This window comes from Takifugu flavidus, chromosome 22 (genome assembly GCF_003711565.1).
Source record: "Takifugu flavidus isolate HTHZ2018 chromosome 22, ASM371156v2, whole genome shotgun sequence".
In the NCBI taxonomy this organism is placed as follows: domain Eukaryota; kingdom Metazoa; phylum Chordata; class Actinopteri; order Tetraodontiformes; family Tetraodontidae; genus Takifugu; species Takifugu flavidus.
The window spans coordinates 5,497,014-5,513,847 of NC_079541.1; the positions used below are offsets into that span (position 1 = coordinate 5,497,014).

The following is a 16,834-nucleotide window of genomic DNA, read 5'->3' on the forward strand; positions in this document are numbered from 1 at the left end:
TGGCTCATCGTTTTCAATGATGACCCTTTGCTTAGTATGTTGGCGTAGTGTGGAGGTGGATGTCAGCTTAATACAGTTATGACACCATGAACAATAATTAACATTTGTATTTTATTAATATAATTTCTTCTAAACGTTTTGTCTGATTGAATTAAGGCTAAATCGACAGGTGCGATACAGTATATGAATTCACATGGCTCCAATTTTGCTTCCATGCCCATTTTATTCAAATTATTCCAAATTTAGTCTCAAAAATAAACCAAATTAGTCTTACATTATTATAAAGAGGAATCAATGAATCATGAAGTAATTAAGTTGTTCTTTTTCTTACAATTTACGTCGAAACGTTGTCACCCAGCGCCGATGGCGGGTAACACATCGGAAATTCAAAACGTGTTCAAGTACTATGACTAATTTTCACTTTATTGAATTCTTTTAAGATAGATGAGATTCGTGTGTGAAAGCCCAGATATAATTGGGATTGCAGTGTAGCTGTAGTTAGCTTTTCCTCCATAATAGGTCACGTCCGCTGTGTGCTATTGAGGAAGCTTGCGTAACAAGTGAATCGAAAGTAAGAACACACACCACCGCCATGGCCACTGCTCGAGGTAGGCGCTTTTACCGGCTCTCCTCTCTCTCTCTCTATTTTTAAACTTTTAAATACAAGTTTGACTAAAACTATGTTTTATATAACTTTTCCGATGGAATTTATTATATTGACTCTTATTAGTGCAATTTAAAGTCCGACACTTAAAACTCGGGGTATGATTTATTTTCTATGGTACTTTTTAACTTTCGTTTTCAACCCAATGGGGTGGGGCTTCACCCCCTTCTTTCCATTAAGATACATTTTTTTAAAATGTAAAAATAAAATAATTATATATATATATATATTGTGCTTATTTCTGTCCAGATTCTGACGATTCGACTGCCTCTGAATCGGAGAGCAGTGAGGAATCTGATGAACTTTCAGATGGACAAGCAGTTGGTGCTGCAGCGTCTCAACAGAATGCTCAAGGTTGGATGGACAGCCACACAGCATTTAAACACATTACACCACACGCTGATGATTTATTGTATTTTTAATCCAGTTCCAATGCCCGCCAACGGCCGACCATTCCGGTGGCAGTTGTGCAGCGGAAAATCCTGGAAAAATATTGAGAACGATCATATTATTGAGATCAACTACTGCCTCCCCCACGCCAAGGGCATCACCATCTACAACACGCCCTACGGGTAAAGGTTTAGAGCAGGGGTGCCTAAATCCGGTCCTGGTGGATCATCCTCCAGGATTTCTGTCCTGCCAGGTGGATAATGCTTTCACATGGAGGGAAAGTTTTATTTTTCCTGGTTGGGCAGAAATCCTGGCTCATTGACGCCCTCAAGGACAGGATTTAAGCTCCCCTGGTTTGGAGCATCCATGTTTAGCAGCTCTCACAGTTGGATGGAGGTTAATCGCCCTTGAATGTGTCTCCCTGTAGCGAAGTGAGGATTGACTTCAGCAGGATGAGGATTCTCAAGAAGAATCTGAAGGTGCGCCGACTGGATGACGGAAGGTCCAAGTGGATTTGGTATTGCATGTTGAGCCGCAAGTGGAAGAGTTACGGGCACAAGGTAGAGCCTCCTGTATTGCAATGGAAAAAAACTTTCCAGTGTGTTGACTCTGGCTACTCTCCCCATAAACAGGATGCGAAAGGAAACAGCACTCCAAAGAGTGAGGCCATAGAATCATCTTTCCAGAGGAACCCGAGAAGTTCTTTTCCATTCAACATTGGTAGCGAGACCTTCGAGATTAATTTTAGAGGTGAGGTATACATTAAGAGAAACATAACAGGTGTTTGTTTAGTGCACAGATACTACCCTTATATTTCTTAGAAATGAAACAGGAGGGGCAAAAGAAGAAGAGGCAAGTTCGCCGACGCCCAGTTTACCGGCCGGTGCAACAACAAGCAAGGTGAGACACTCACGTTTTAAAAAAGACTTTAAGGGGTTAGAGATGACAGCATAACTTTGAAGCCTCTTCACATCTGGATTATTGAAAGCAAGCTAAATATGTGTTCAGAAACATGAAGGCCAAAGAAAACCCAAGCTAACACGTTTGATGTTGCCATTGTAGAGGTTCTCAGGGTGCTAGACAGAATCTCCCTCTTGTCTGATGAGGGCAGTGGGCTGGTGGAGGATGGCATGAACACATATGCATGGTAAGAGGAGAATAAAAGAATCAACACATCCTTGTGGACATGGTGGCAGTTTCTTAAATTTATGGTATTTGTCTCCTTTTTCCTTTTCTCAATCTCAGAAATGCAACAAGATCAAGAGCCATGAAGACAAGAAGTACATTTGAAATTTTATTTATCTTTATTTCATTTTAAAAGACACTGTATTCATCACTCACACATTAAAAATTAGCAGAAGTCATAGATCAGGAGCCAATTGGATAAAAAAAAAACACTCATTTTGCTGTCATAAATTCCTTATTATGCACCATTTTCACTCTTTGTTTCCAGTGTGCTATTGTACGGGGCTGTGGTTTTAGCCAGGAGGCCATTGTCATCTTTCTCTAAGCCTTACAGGGACTCTTAATGCTAAAACCTCACTTATCCCCTGTCTTTTGTGGTGTGCCCTCAACATTGATTAGTGGTGCTACTAAATTTAAAATGAGGGGGAGTCCAAGAATACCTCTGCTTTACTTGCTTTTTTACCCTTTCACACTAGTATTAAAGAAAAAGTATTATCAGCACTGTCTGTGTAAATTCTCAGTCATCCAGGTCATTGTATCCAAGGTAGTTTTCTCTGTCAACTGGACTGGGTTTCTTCTCTTGAAGACGTTTCGCCTTCTATCGAGAAGGCTTCTTCAGTTCTGACATCTTCTGATGTCTTCAAGAGAAGAAACCCAGTCCAGTTGACAGAGAAAACTACCTTGGATATTATCAGCACTGTTTTTGCACACTTTTATACAGCATCACACAATATTTTATACACGCCATTTATTCAATTAAAACCCACATTTTAGATTAAAACCCACAATTAATCAATAAAGATGAATGTGTTTATTTTCTTAATCATGTTATTGATGACAATTTGTGTAATTTCCCAATCTCAAATTATTTTCTAAGTAAAGCAATTTGTAAAGCTATGTGTTCGCGTTGCATTATTTTTACATTACATTATTATTTTTACATATTTACAATTATTGTAAAGTTTTAACGCCGGTGTGACAACTTCCGGTTTCCCCAAGTTAAAAAAGGGAAAACGAAAGTTCTCAATGAAGTTATGACTTTTACTCCGGTTGGAAAATCTCGCTTCGTCCTCGCTTATAAACATTAGGATGTCCCTCACGGTGAGTTTTAATCGCTGCATCTTTTCGCGTGAAAATGCACAGATGAAAAGGTTTAAGTCTCGGTTTTTTATGATTTCAGCCACGTTCAACCGAGCCGGCAATCCGGGAATATTTGGGTCTGTATTAAACTCACAATCAGTGTTTTAATTCAACTCAGTGATTCCCATTCAATCTTTTCGCTTTTAAGCTCATTGCCTCAATATTTGTGGAGAAATGCGGAACACCGTACTCAAAATATCGTGAATGTCATCCAGGAAGCCATTTCGTAACGATAACGGCATCTTAGAGGAGGTTCTTAATAAATCACTCTGGGGCTTTCATAAAATGCCCAGATTTTATCCAGACACTTCAACAGAACAATTTAAGGCCATCCATGAGCACATATGTTTGAAATGGTGAGATTAAAGTCACAATTCTAAGTCATAAACACCACCCCGGTATTTATAAAGCAACCTCCACCCACCCTCGACCGCTTATTCGGGGTCGGAAACCGATTTGGTAACAAAACAATAAATGCCAAAAGCATCAGAAATGTTGAATCTTTTCTATATTTGTAGTGGCATGTTTACAGCAGAGAACAAAGCCCAAGCAGTAACATACAGGAAAGTATTTGCTATTTCCTGTATATTCTATCCCTCCTGTTGTTAATATACACTAACAACAATTCGGTTTCTTTGTAAAGTAGCAGCTAAACTGTCATATTAACGTGGATTACAATAAAACACAAAGATAATACATCCTTTCCCCACCCTTTAGTTACCTCCAAACATTTCGAGTGGCAGGCGTTTATTAATGGTCGGTGGGTGCCAATCGAGAACGACTACGTCATTGAGGCCCATTACACTCAACCAGGGGCGAAACAAATCAAGCTCAATACTAGCTCCGGGTTAGTCATCTCTCTTCCACTTATTTCGAGCCTTTACTTTGATGATGTATAATAATGTGTCCTCCAGGTGTGTTTGTGTCGACTTTGATCTTCTCCACGGCACCAACATGACCTCTCAGTGTTCTCCAAACATACGGAGGACTTGCAACCTACCTCCGGGCCAGACAGAGGACATGGCCTGGTACTTCAGAGACAACCAGCTGTGGAAGGAATACGGACGCCAGGTGAGGAAAGTCCCGCTCGATGATGAGTCCCCATCTGCAGAAAAATCTCTAAGCCTTCTTGCTCTTCAGAGCAGCGGAACGTTCCCCTCCTCGGTCAGCAGTAAAGATATCGAGCTCCAGTTCCTTCAGAACCCCCAGGGTTCCATCAGCTTCACGGTCGGATCGACAGGTTACACCCTCGACTTTGCCAGTGCGTGATGTTTCCATCGCCTTTACGGAGGCTCACCCACAGAAATGAGAGAAAAAATAAAAAAGATCAAGGCGAGGTTTTGTTGGGAGAAATCTGACTGGTGCTATTTTACTTGGCAGGCATGAGTCAAATCAACATTACCACAGGCATGGCCAGAAATGTTCGCAGGCGGCCCAAACTTCAAAGGTGAGACCACCACAGGACCTAGTTTACACTAAACAGACAATGTGGGTTGTAAAGTAAACATCCCTGGAGTCTGTGCTAAAATCAAGTGTTTTTAATTTCATTGATTTTCCAGTTTGGGTGCTCCACGCTGGCAGTTTTTAGATTTTGATGGAGTTTGGAAAGACTATTCCAGAGTAAGACGCGTCCGTCCACAATCTCGCCGAGGCTTTCAGTGTCGTTTTGAGCTTTCGCTAAAGTCAATGTACGCTAATACGCTTACGAGGGTGCCGTTTGCTCGCAGGCGGAACCCTGTTTAGCGTTCAGACACTTCATACTGCGGCTTCTTCTCGCGGCATGCTAACGGTTGCCACTCAAATGAAACACCCTTTCGGTCAGCGCGGTTGCTATGACGACGGTCTCTCTTGACGCAGGACTATAACCGGTGCAATGTGGCCAGTTGCGACATCGAGCTCCTATACAGGCAGAACCTGCAGAAGATGTCTTTCGCCACCTGGAGCTTTGAGTATGAGATCAGCTTTACATGTGAGCTGCAACCCTGCACCGTTGATCCAAACTACGAGATCCAGCTCCGTCAATGACAGAACCTGCCATGCATTTGTTTTTGTCCTTTGCAGCCATGACTCAGCAAAACCTGGAGACAAACACCATGAGAAAGATCCGGCGGCTGGAACAGTGACTCGCTCAACCACTTTTACCTCTAGTGGCATCACTACTAGTGTTGTTGATCAGTTCTACCACTGACTTGAAGTGCAATGTTCCAACTTGGTTCCGAACCAATAAAGTTGATCTGCCACTTTCAAACCATCACGTATGCAATAAACACCCTCTTTGAGTATAAGATTGTGTATTTCTCCTTTATATTTAGACTCAGTCAGAAACCATCAACTCCACACATAAAACGAGGGACACGTAAGACAGCATTGGCATACAAACAATCTGGTAGAAGAATAAGATTTACTTTTCTGCTCTGGGTGTGGGGGGGGATCCACATCCACTAAGTGATCCAGTCAGAACTGCCACACACAGATAAAGGCGGACGCACTGTTGGCGCCCTGTTACATGTTAGCGTGAAAAAACAGCAACCGAGGTGCATTAAAGGCTCTGCAAACCCTTTAAAATAATGTAATAATTCAGACTTATTGTGCATTCATGTTAAAAGGTTGAGGACACAAATGCTTGATCCCTTAACCGTTCAGGATTATTGCACATAAATCACCGAAGGCCTCTTTACCGTGACCACAAAGGACAGGGGGAGAAAAAACACAATCATGGTCCTCGGAGTAATCCAATTTCATATAATTATGTATTTACACTTCTGTTGCCAAGTGCTGGAATCAGAATATAATTAATACCTGCATTAATGTACAAATTAATCAGCATTTAACGGTGCACTGGGGATTGGATCCCGGCGAACGTGCGAGATAAAACATCACTGGTCACTGAAATTATTAAGAATCGCTGTTACAAAAGGAACCAAAGACAATATTTTGATCTTATGTGGTCAATTTCACGAAAAGGAGACAATGCAAATGAGTAATTCTGCTAATATTTGAGTAAGCAACGCCCACAAAAGGCATGCTAGCCTAAGCGGTTCCTTACTTGCTACATTCAGTGTTAGCATCTTGTTTAAAATGCTTCTGATAATTGGTTTAATGGTCCTCTATGACTATTGCGCTTCCCTTTTAGACCCACTTCTTTTTGAGTTTGGTTGCCACCATAATGTTCTAAAATGACCTTAAAATGTGGAGAGTAGAAGCAAATCTAGTGCCCGGCGATGCAACTCAAGTGAAACCAAAACCATCCAGTTCCATAATTAAAGACATTAGCACAGAACCTGCCAGAATACAAAGTACAAAACAGTAGGAAACCCCCAGAATTTACACAAGCACAGCAGAGTTCCCATCTCAACCAGTGGAAACGGACATGGGGTGTAAATGTGAGCGAGTGTCAGAATTCAAAAGCGGATCGGACAGCAACAGACGGCAACATCCGCGATGGTTTGGTTTGTAAGTCGTGTGAAATTTCAAGGGCGCCTCCATCCAGACCTTTAAAAGAATCCCTCAACCAAATAAGTCCTTCAGATCACCGCTGACAGACGAGCTGTGTTTAACACCACTTTGGTTCAGACTAGCTGCGGCAGCGGGCTGAGAAAAGTTCTGCGGGCTAAAGAAAGGGTTGGCCTGCATCCCGAATCCCCCGGGAACTCCGCCCAGGGGTACCGAGGCGCCCTGCATCTGAGTCTGAGCGTTCGGGGTCCCGCCGAACTGTTGCAGCCACGTGTTGTTGGTGCCAGGCGGCGCTTTCGGACCCATCTGATTGAGGGTGACTTTGGGCTGGCTGGGCTTGAAAAGACTGTCCAGAGCCGACATGTCGGGGGTTTTGTTTGGTCCTTGATGCTGGTTGAAGGCGCTGAAGTTTGGCGTGCTGGTGGTGGTGGCCATGCCTGCTCCGTAGTGGGCAGGCCCAGGGGGTCGCATGCCCATCCCCATGCCTCCCGTCTGGAAGCTCATGGGTGTGTTGAAGCCGTTGGAGATCTGGGCACCCATGGGGCCCATCATGGTGCCGGAGGAGGGGAAGGCCGCCATGGTTGAACCCTGCACCGGTGCTGGTCGAGGGGCGTTGGCCAGGGAGAGGCTGTTCAGGGACGTCATGTTGTTGAGAAGGCTGCTTGTCAGATCTTTAGCCTGCAACAGAAAATCAGGTAAGATTTAGCAGGAAAAGACGCGAACGTTGGCCTGTCGAATCTTTGTGGCGGCACCTGTGCGTTCGAGGCGGCCGATTGTTTGGCCGCCTGCGGTGCCAACGGCTGCTGGTTCCTCAGTTTGGCCGCCTGCTCCTGCTCCTTCGCCAAACGCTGCTTCTCCTCCAGCGTCAGCGACATCTGCGGGGACGCAAACGAGGGTACGTCAGGAAGGAGCTGGGCTAAAGCCACAAAGGCAAAACGAGGCACGCCGCTGTCTCCTTACCCTGTTAGGCTGAGGGGCCGGGGCCGGGGCCGCCGACCCGTTCTCCTTCCCGTTAACAGCGGCTCCGCCGAAGATGTCATCGATCTGAAAGCAAGAGAAGAATGGACTCAACGTCTGCAACGCAGAGACAACTGTAACGCTGGAAGGTTTCTGACCTGGTTGCCGGTGCTAGGCTGGCTTTTAGGCTCCTCTGACGGGTTCCCTGGGTTTGAGATGTTAATGCTCCTGTCAGGAGAGGATAGCACTAGCTTAGCCTTGCGCTAAATGGAAAAAAGGGTTCTTTTACAGTTACCACAGCTACCTCTGCTGCTCCTGCATGACGTGTAGCTGCTCCAACTTGGTCTTGTGTTCAGCCTCCATGCGGCTCAACATGTCCCGTATGACCGCCATGAATGAGTTAAACTAAAATTTTTTTAAAAAGAATGAAAAAAATGAAAACCTTCCACACAAATAAGCAAACAAAACGTCAAAGGCACCTGTGGAAAACCTACCTGATTGAGGTTGAGATTGCCGTCTATACTCAGAGAGATGAGGTGCGGCAGGCTCTTGCTTGCCAGGTGCTCTTTGGGGATGCCCAGCTTCTTGTGAGTAAAGGTGCACTTGTAAATTCCTAAAGAAAAGGATGAGGAAAGCTCTGACACTTCTGTTTAGTGAGGACCGCGAAGACAGAGGGGTCTCTGTTTACCGAGCATTCCCATGAGTACGGCGGGCTCTCTGGAGGGGATCTGCTGCAGGAAGGGCAGGATCTCGTCGATGACAAACCACTTGTCCAGATACTCCAAAATCTTCCCCAGACACACCAACGAGTTGACCCGTACCTTCAGGGCAACGAAGGAAAACATGCACAAGGTTATTGGTGTCAAAAGGACGTCGTGTGACCGCACGATCTGACAGGAGACCCACAGCGAGCGAGGAGGTCTGAAGGCAGGCTGACTTGATGCGAGGGATAAGGGCGTTCTTCATAGATGGGTAGTCAATCAGGTTGGCAAACGTCGGGATGATGTTCAAGCAGAGCTCCTGCTCAGCAGAAGAAAAGGCGTGAGCAAATGACATGAACAGAAATCACCTGTCATCACTTCTTCCTGCATGTTACCTGGATCTGGACAGACGGGGCTTCTAGAGCTCTGTACACCATCGGTAACACAGAGCTCTTAATGTCTTCCGCAGGAGTCTTGGTCAACAGCAAGTCCATCTTTTGCAGGAATATTAGCAGGATCTGCACAGGAACAGGAAGCCAGTTAGGAAAATGAAAGAATTCCTCAGTTTCTTTTGAGCTCAGGTTAGGTGGAAGTTAGCAGAGGTGGTGCTCTCGGTACGTTCTAGCTTAAGGTGGACAAAATGAAGTCCAGAAATGCTGATGCGGATGGGATGCGTTCACAACAAAGACCACTCACCATGTTGCTAGCCTGAGAAAGCGTGAAAAGAGAAATACAGAAGGTAATAAAGAGTTGAGCTAAGCAAAGGCGGCGTGCTCTTAACATGATAACAGAAACACATTTGCAAACCCTTAGAAATATTTCACTCTCAGAGCACTTAGCAACACATGCCCAGACAACCGTAGTGATACCTCTTGATTAAAAACCAGCTTTGTCTCCGTGCTCTACCTGGATTGGCTCCTGCTGCTTGAAAACAGGCGTGAGGTCAGGCAGGATGAGCCGGATGTACTCGTCCCTGGTGCACTCTTCCGCGATCAGCAGCACGTTGGGCAGCACAAAGGGAACCATGTCCGGGTTCACGAACTCGGAGGTCAGCGCCGGCAGGATCCGATGCACCACTACTCTCTGAAAAGGAGGAAACGAGAGAAGTGAGGCGTAACTTCACCATACATAAAACTTAATGTGGCTTCTGGTGCCATTTATACCTTGGGTAGTTTGGGTAGAACTTTAGGGAGGCCTTTGTAGAACTGGGACTTCTGTAGATTGTCCCTTTGGAAGAGGGAGTCGAAGTACTGCAGCGTCACGGCACCCACGTCATCAAAAAATGGAATCTGAGGGCCACGCAGACACAGTTGTTCCCAGAATACTCCAAACACATGCTTTAACCTCCATCAACAAGCTCCTCAAACCTTGGTCATCTGGTCAGCATCGGGTCGGACGGTGGGCGTGACGCTGAGCAGCATTTTGACGTGCTGCTGCACCTCCTCCGGGATCTTGTTCAACAACGCTGAGCTCATGGTGCTCAGCTGCGCTCAAACGCAAAAGAAGACTCAAATTGGAGCACCGAGAGAGCGGCAGAAGAGCACAACAAACGCCGCGGCGGGGGGGGGGGGCACGTCGGTCCGACTCACCTGGTCCAGCTGCCTGCTGAAGCTTTTAAAGATGTCGTGTTTGTTGACCTGGAAAACTGGTTTGCCCTCGTTGAAGACGGCGTGCATGACCACGCCGAGCGAGTACATGTCAGAGGCCGAGTCGCAGCTGACGGACAGGATGTACTCGGGGGCCAGGTACTCCGGGTTGGGGAGGCAGAGGGGCGGCAGGTTGGGATCCCACTCTTTACACGTGTACTTGGGCTGAGGGGTGCCAGAGGACAGCGTGAATACAGATGTGACAACACAGCTGGAGGCCAATTTGGTGGAGCAGAGGAAACAGCCTCCCCGTGCACCTCGGAGTCTGAAGGGTTGGCGGCTGAGATGCTGAAGTCAAAGCCCATGATCTTCCAGGAGCCGCTCTTGTTGAGGATGACGTTTTCCAGACACAGGTTTCCATGGACCATTTTCACGCCGCTGTGGAGGAAGGACAAACCCTCCGAGATCTAAAGAGGACGCAAAATAGGGCATTTGGTATAATATCAATGCACAGAACAGGTGGAGGCTGGCTAATACAGACAAATGGTGGAGCCAACATTGTAAGAAGTTCTTCAAGTTGGGAATTTAGCTAGCTTGTAAACACGTCCTCACCTGTAACAACCCATACTTGGTCTCCACGTCAAACAGTTTGTACTCCTTGATGTCGGTGGGGACGGGGCTGGGCAGATTGTCCCACTGGCCCAGCACGTTGGACAGGCTGGCGAACACCGGTTCTGTGCAAAACGCCAGGCAGTCTCTGAGGGGCAAACGCCAACATGGTTTCAGCTTACAGAGACAACGTGCACGGTGAGCAGAGGCTAAAACGGGCTAAACGGCTGAGACGGTGGCAATGAAAGAGAAACGAAACAGCCTTAACCCATTTTTGCCCTCAGGAGGTGTGAATTATTCAGAGACCGCTCCACAGAGCCTTTTGATCACGACAGGCTTTTCGCGGCGAGGCGAATAAATAGATTTGTTATGCAATGTTGGCTTCAAATGTCAAGCCTCACTTTGAACTCCCTGGATTTGTCCTTGAAATATGTGTGTGTGTGTGTGTGTGTGTGAGAGAGAGAAAGAGAAAGACAGTGAGAGAGACGGGCTGCACGAGTGTGTTATTCACCGCGACTCTTCCAGAGGATGCTGCACAGTCAGGAGGCGTGGGTGACGCAATCGGGTCAGCTGCTGCACCCCTCGTTTCAGCGAGTCGATGATTTGGTCTTTCTCGAATTTCTGATACTTATCGATCATCTTCTTATCAAATACAAACACTGCCACCTCCTGGGACATCAAACACAAACTGTTAGTCTCTATGGACGTCAGCTTCTGGGTGGCGCTTGCTGCCTGGCAATATGATCACCTGTTTTGTTGATTTTTTGGTGCCGTCATAGATCCTCCAGCACAGGCCAGGACCCCCACTGGCAATGTGCCGGCCAACTTCAAACTCACGTGTCACCGGGTTACCCATGACAGCGCTGGTGACATCTGCGGTCACCTTGGTAACTGTGCTTTTCAGTTTGTTCAGCATGGACTCCATGTTGAGGCTTGACTCTGCAGCCGAGGGGAGATGAGAGAAAAATCTGGACAAAAGAGAGAACATTTTCGTTTTAAGTCTGAGGTCAACGGCAGTCGCTCACATGGGAAAAACAACTTTTGCTGTTTGTTCCAAGTCAGCTCACCCTCAAACAGCATAAAAGAATCAATCGGACAGGAGGCACCTGATTAGAAATCTACAAATCAAAGAGCTTATCGTGCTGACAAAGGCGGATATTCAGACAATCGGTCCCCAGGAACTTAAAACAACTCAGAGCAAACCCTGAGAACAGGATGTCAGACACAAGAACACAATTAGAGGTAGCATAGTTGCAATTTCTCTGTTTGGCTTTATTTTTGCACATCAAATTGGTTCAAAAAGATGTCTCTTCTGATATTTTGGAAGATAAAGGAGAACGGAAGGCTATGCTTGATTCTCCCTCCAATTATTTCCTGTGTTGAACATTGCACACAACTTCACCTCCAACAAACATCTGTGAGAGCAGAAACCTGGATAAAAATGAAACGAGAATCTGCTGCAAGAATGGGAAAATCAGCTTTAAGTTGCAACAGCCTGACCTCCTCTTGCCCAACATGCAGTCTATAGTCACTGATTCCATAAAGGCGGTTAGAATTAATCAATATTTAACCGAAACACACACACACACATCAACGTTCACAACAATGCCTCCTAACCAACTCGATGTTTGTCATTAAGCACAGACATAAAATTAGCATCGGAAAGTTCCGGGTTTCCACACGATCTGGAACAGGTCCGGTCAGAATAGTTGCGAGTGACCTGCCCAGCGGGCATGTTTGGCTCTTCACCTTCTCTAAACTACCTTCAAAACCATCCTAGCAGGTCGAACACTAGCCTTACTGGGGGCGGTTGAAAAGATCCGTTCAGACCAGCTTGTAGCGTTGGATTAAAGCGTTTTTAATTTGAAAATCTTACAGGCGTTTGGGTGAAATCGGTGACTGCGGTGGCAGGTTAGGGTATAGCTTGGGTGCTAGCCAACTTATTTAGCCTAGATGCGTTCATCTAAACTAACCTAGGATTGAGACGTCAAAATCGACTATCCCACAAAACCATCTCTTAACCCTTTACTCGCCCATCTACAGGGCTGACATCACCACTACAATCTGGCTGCTACCCAGAGAGACTTTTTAAGCAAAGAGATCACGGCAGCTACACCGAAGCTAGCTAGCTAACCATGGACTCAGTGACGTCCCCTTTATTATGGGTAAAATATTACTTTTCAACCGCAACCCCGCGTCCGAAAACCAAGAGCTGCTTACCGGGGAAGGAAAATGTGTAAACTGTGAATATGTGCCCGTTTCCAGGTGCGGCGTTGTCAATTATGGCTGTAAAACAGCCCCATATCTCCCAGTTAGCATCCGAAATAAGGTTGAGCTGGCTGGTGATTCTACAGCCCCACTTCCGGGTTCTTTAACAGAGTCAGGTGCGGTGACGTCACACCTCCGCTTTAATAGTTTAATTTAATTATATACGGAATTTTACTGACGCTATATAATGATGTAAGATCTAATGAATTATGAGATATTTCCAACCACATTCCAGTCTTTCTAACTCATTTTCTCCTGAAAATGTCTCAAATATTTAATAAGAAATAAAAAATCCCATTATATTTCGACAATTGACGTTTAGAAATATTTTATTAAGTGTGTTGTTCAGTGAGAAAATACTTCAGCATTGTAAAGTGCATATCATTCCAGTGTATAAAAATAAAAAGATTACAAGATTAAAATTAGCTACCATTAACGAGTTATTCCACCTTACCTTCTGCAGAGAAAATACAAATAGGGCACCACACTTTTAAATTAGAATCAATTTAGAATAAAACAGAAGACCAAAATAACTAAAACATTAAAAGATAGCATCTTTTCATTAAAATCAGGTATGCACAATAAAATAACTGCCACTAAAAGCTTGTTGTCATACCAACCTGAGGGATAGCTATTCTGCTATATTCTGGTACCTTTAAAAAAATAAAATAAAATGATTACCTTAACAGAAAACACTAAATCTTTTTTAATTATAGTTAAAGTAGTGCTAAACATTCTATCTCTTTTACTCATAAACCCCAAGAAGACAAGACAAGGCAAAAGATATTAAAAATAAAACTGTTAACTGACAAGTGCAAAAGACTTTAAAATGCTTAATTCAATTATAGATCCTGTCAAGTAAAAATGCAAACCAAGCTTCGTAAAAATTACAAAAAGAGTAAAAATCATCTCTCCGGTGATTTAAAAACCGTCATCATAAACAAACCAACATCTGCCATAATGGCGTCAATCCTCCTCATTAAAATAAGTACTTTTAAAACTGAACAGAATGTGCTGTGTGGAATTAAAACCCTTCAGCCGTTTCAGAAAGTGCTGGAGAGATGCTGCAGGAAAACCACGGGGTGATGTTTCTCGAACTCCTTCAGCAGCCTCCTCCTCTCCTTCACAGATAAGGTTCGGCTGGAGGAGATCTCCCCCAGCAGCTTTCTGAGGCTCTCCAGCGTGGCGGCCTCTCGCTGATCCTCGTACTCCTCTGGCGACACCTGCTGGCAGAAGGTGAACGCTGCAAGACAGCGGGGTCGCGATGAACAGTTTCAAAGGAACTCACAGCGCAGAAAGTGCTGCAGATTTAGAAATGATCCACTTTAAATATCAGGAAGGGCTCAGAATTGCTTCTAGTTGTTTTTCCTTACTAGTAATTGAATCAGGGTCTTTTCCCTGCTGCGTGATCCTCAGGACTTTCCTCACAGCTTCAACAAGGGATGAAGGAGTCTGCAATCATTAAGGTACATAAATTCCTAATCATATAAACTGAACAACGAGTAATAAATATTTTTTTTCATGTGTAACAGAGGAATTGGGGTCACTTTGTACCTAAATAGCTGATTAAATCAACTCTGGTCTGTCAAATGTACCTTGAAGATCTCAGTGGAGTTGTCCATTAGAAACATCAGCAGGTTCTCGCTTTGGCATCGTGTCAGTTCATGACTCGGGATGATGGCTTTCTGAAAAGTGCGGCAGATCAAGGTCCTGTTATCCACCTGAAAGGACACACAGCATAAAGAAACACATGTTTACTGTTACTCAAATATAAATAGCGTGCGTGGGAAGGTTTACCTGTTTCTGGAGAGGACAGGATTCTGGGTGGGCCGCTGTGGCCATGAATGCCAGCAGTCTCCTGAGTTCTTCTTTGACGCTCGTCTCCAGCAGTCTCAAATACAACTGAGAGGCTTTGATGGCCTCCTGCACCTTTCCCACATCTAAAGAGAAACAATTTTCATTTTTGCCAGGAAACAGAACACAATAGATTTTCTTTTTAGCTTCTAAAGTAATGATCTTCACATTTCTATCTATACTTGCCCAGCAAACTCAGGATTGCAGCATGTATGTCCAGGTGCTGTCCTGAGAGAAGTGGGGGTATATCCTTCCCACTGTAGAACTTTGCAATAGTATCAAAGAGAAGCCTCTTTTGGGTTGCTGTCCACTCTTCTGAAAGTGTATCACCACCATTCTGGCTTAGCTGCTCCCCTGCAAACACAATCAGCTGGTCGGGAAAGAGCTCCAAGCAGTCGGCTGCTGCCGACAGCCACCCGTCCAGCCTGTAAATCAATGCAAAAAAGCTGAATCTTTTCTAAAGAATTCTCTCTGACGTTGCGGAGGAAGCACAGCAAATCAGCGCTCACTTGTTCAGGTTTAGGACATCAGACAGCTCTCTCTCCAGGCAGGTGTTAGAAATAACCAGGTCCTGAGCAGCTGCAGACGTTCTGCAGGCTCGGAGATGAACCCTCTCCGGAGAGGTCAGGATGCAGTCCAGCACAGGCACCTCTACTACCTGCAACAGCTGCAGCAGTGTCTGCTGCTTCCAAACTTCCTCCACCACTGACAAAAGAAGAAGAATAAACATTTCACCTAAATTTGAAGACTAATGATGTCACCGAGACGCTGGCCGATCAACTCTGCTGTACCTGCTTTGGAGAGAAAGGTGGAGGACCTGTTTAGACCTTGAGATAAATTTGGTTGCAGGTTTATCATCCTGAGAAGCCTCTCAACCCTCCTGTCTGATGGTCCGACAACAAGGGGGTTTAGGATCAGCTTTGGGTCCTGCAGCCTGACAATGTTAAAGAAAGCAAATACTGTCCATTTTATAAAAAGTCATCCAACTATATACACTTTTGCAACATTTCAAAAAGAGAACCTCGAGCTTTTCTTCCTAACTCCCTCTTCCTGTGATGGCGTGTTTTCTGCGTCACTGTTGCGCTCTCTCCTGGCAGCGTTGGGAAAACCTTTGTCCTCCAGAAACCGATAAAGGCTGCAGCCGCTGTCTTCAAATGTGACTTCCTTTTCCCTACGAAACAGCTTGGTGCCGACTGGTTCGAACACCTTCGCCTCCATCAGAGCCTGGCAGAGCCGAGCGGCTTTGAGTCGAGACACCTCACTCGTGCAAAACACCACATTTTGCATCAAATAGCTGAGCACCGCATCCACCGCATCTGAGCCAGTGAAACAGCCAGCGTGGACTCTGAGATGTCTTCTGCATCGGCGCACCTCTACCTGAGTCCGGAGGGCCTGGATGATGTTATACCACAGCTGGGTGGCACCAAAGGGGCCAGAGAAACCTATTCGGTGATACAAAATCAAATAGAGAATGTTAGGTTAAGTTATGTACACAATTGAACGTGTTTCTCTTTCAAAGAGCCAAGGAGCTGTAATCATAAAGCAACCTAAATATGTTATGTAACATTTTGTTACTACTGTACTGCTTAAACAATATGTGACGTATTTATCTGCTTGCAGAGGTGCTTTTTAAACACTACTCTTACCAAATAAAAAGATATTACGTCCTAAAAAAATGGCCTTCTGGAAATTTGTAACTACCGGTACATTACCAATGTCTAACAAAGCGGACGAGCTGTTATCGTGATCTTTCCATGCTAGATTGTAGATGTAGGTATTTACAAGTATGTGTCTCGATTCGTGGATGTGAAATGCGTATTTTACCATGCTGAATAGCTTCCCGAAAACTTCTCGTTTGACTGTTCAATCGCCTAAACCGTGGAGTCAAATCGACCGCCATCACCAGCCGTTCTCTCTGACGTCACTCCTTTTCTTCTGTTTTCTTATTCGCTTGTCCATATTTACACAAGTGAGGCGATACTGCCCCCGTCAGGACAACAGGTATACTGCAATGCCCTGCACTCCAT

General features: G+C 45.1%; 4 protein-coding genes across 6 annotated transcripts; 2 read left to right on the forward strand and 2 right to left on the reverse strand.

Annotated features, from left to right (window-relative positions):
• Positions 1-577: 577 nt before the first annotated feature.
• Positions 578-3,136, forward strand: si:ch211-244b2.4 (uncharacterized protein LOC541512 homolog). The gene is made up of 8 exons (XM_057022012.1): positions 578-608; positions 914-1,018; positions 1,092-1,236; positions 1,482-1,614; positions 1,687-1,804; positions 1,876-1,954; positions 2,117-2,201; positions 2,294-3,136. Exons 1-7 carry the CDS (start codon positions 593-595, stop codon positions 2,154-2,156), a joined length of 636 nt encoding a protein of 211 aa, XP_056877992.1. The 5' UTR covers positions 578-592; the 3' UTR covers positions 2,157-2,201; positions 2,294-3,136.
• A 72-nt stretch (positions 3,137-3,208) lies between these two features.
• LOC130518996 (uncharacterized) lies at positions 3,209-5,664 on the forward strand. 2 transcript variants are annotated; one of them, XM_057022009.1, is made up of 9 exons: positions 3,209-3,340; positions 3,420-3,456; positions 4,097-4,226; positions 4,294-4,450; positions 4,520-4,640; positions 4,760-4,826; positions 4,939-4,999; positions 5,237-5,348; positions 5,441-5,664. In XM_057022009.1, the coding sequence occupies exons 1-9, from the start codon at positions 3,329-3,331 to the stop codon at positions 5,500-5,502; spliced, it is 759 nt and encodes a 252-aa protein (XP_056877989.1). In that variant the 5' UTR covers positions 3,209-3,328; the 3' UTR covers positions 5,503-5,664. The 2 variants fall into 2 exon arrangements, with proteins under 2 accessions (XP_056877989.1, XP_056877991.1); XM_057022011.1 differs by lacking the exon at positions 4,939-4,999.
• Positions 5,654-13,065, reverse strand: scyl2 (SCY1 like pseudokinase 2). 2 transcript variants are annotated; one of them, XM_057021999.1, is made up of 19 exons: positions 12,906-13,065; positions 11,434-11,653; positions 11,197-11,354; positions 10,689-10,833; positions 10,394-10,543; positions 10,080-10,301; positions 9,858-9,974; positions 9,654-9,779; positions 9,397-9,573; positions 9,187-9,198; positions 8,886-9,008; positions 8,696-8,809; positions 8,478-8,610; positions 8,284-8,402; positions 8,094-8,194; positions 7,948-8,017; positions 7,793-7,876; positions 7,585-7,707; positions 5,654-7,510 (listed from the first exon to the last, which is right to left on the reverse strand). In XM_057021999.1, the coding sequence occupies exons 2-19, from the start codon at positions 11,608-11,610 to the stop codon at positions 6,887-6,889; spliced, it is 2,775 nt and encodes a 924-aa protein (XP_056877979.1). In that variant the 5' UTR covers positions 11,611-11,653; positions 12,906-13,065; the 3' UTR covers positions 5,654-6,886. The 2 variants fall into 2 exon arrangements, with proteins under 2 accessions (XP_056877979.1, XP_056877980.1); XM_057022000.1 differs by lacking the exon at positions 9,187-9,198.
• Positions 13,066-13,264: 199 nt separating this feature from the next.
• Positions 13,265-16,775, reverse strand: depdc4 (DEP domain containing 4). Its single transcript, XM_057022006.1, has 9 exons — positions 16,632-16,775; positions 15,829-16,249; positions 15,599-15,741; positions 15,317-15,512; positions 14,994-15,232; positions 14,751-14,893; positions 14,549-14,674; positions 14,327-14,405; positions 13,265-14,196 (listed from the first exon to the last, which is right to left on the reverse strand). The coding sequence occupies exons 1-9, from the start codon at positions 16,705-16,707 to the stop codon at positions 13,997-13,999; spliced, it is 1,623 nt and encodes a 540-aa protein (XP_056877986.1). The 5' UTR covers positions 16,708-16,775; the 3' UTR covers positions 13,265-13,996.
• Between the last annotated feature and the right edge of the window lie 59 nt (positions 16,776-16,834).

Bases quoted from the DNA above. Each gene is read 5' to 3' on its own strand.
- scyl2 (XM_057021999.1), bottom strand. From the start codon at position 11,610: ATGGAGTCCATGCTGAACAAACTGAAAAGCACAGTTACCAAGGTGACC. The intron at 10,302-10,393 runs GTGCACGGGGAG...GGCACCCCTCAG, and splicing joins CCAACCCTTCAGACTCCGAG to CCCAAGTACACGTGTAAAGA. The intron at 8,018-8,093 runs GTAGCTGTGGTA...CTCTCCTGACAG, and splicing joins GTCATGCAGGAGCAGCAGAG to GAGCATTAACATCTCAAACC.
- depdc4 (XM_057022006.1), bottom strand. From the start codon at position 16,707: ATGGCGGTCGATTTGACTCCACGGTTTAGGCGATTGAACAGTCAAACG. The intron at 14,894-14,993 runs GCAAGTATAGAT...GTTTCTCTTTAG, and splicing joins TGCAATCCTGAGTTTGCTGG to ATGTGGGAAAGGTGCAGGAG. The intron at 14,406-14,548 runs GTACATTTGACA...TAATGATTGCAG, and splicing joins ACTCCACTGAGATCTTCAAG to ACTCCTTCATCCCTTGTTGA.
- LOC130518996 (XM_057022009.1), top strand. The intron at 5,000-5,236 runs GTAAGACGCGTC...CTCTTGACGCAG, and splicing joins TTTGGAAAGACTATTCCAGA to GACTATAACCGGTGCAATGT. The intron at 5,349-5,440 runs GTGAGCTGCAAC...TGTCCTTTGCAG, and splicing joins GTATGAGATCAGCTTTACAT to CCATGACTCAGCAAAACCTG.
- si:ch211-244b2.4 (XM_057022012.1), top strand. The intron at 1,805-1,875 runs GTGAGGTATACA...TATATTTCTTAG, and splicing joins CTTCGAGATTAATTTTAGAG to AAATGAAACAGGAGGGGCAA. The intron at 1,955-2,116 runs GTGAGACACTCA...TTGCCATTGTAG, and splicing joins CCGGTGCAACAACAAGCAAG to AGGTTCTCAGGGTGCTAGAC.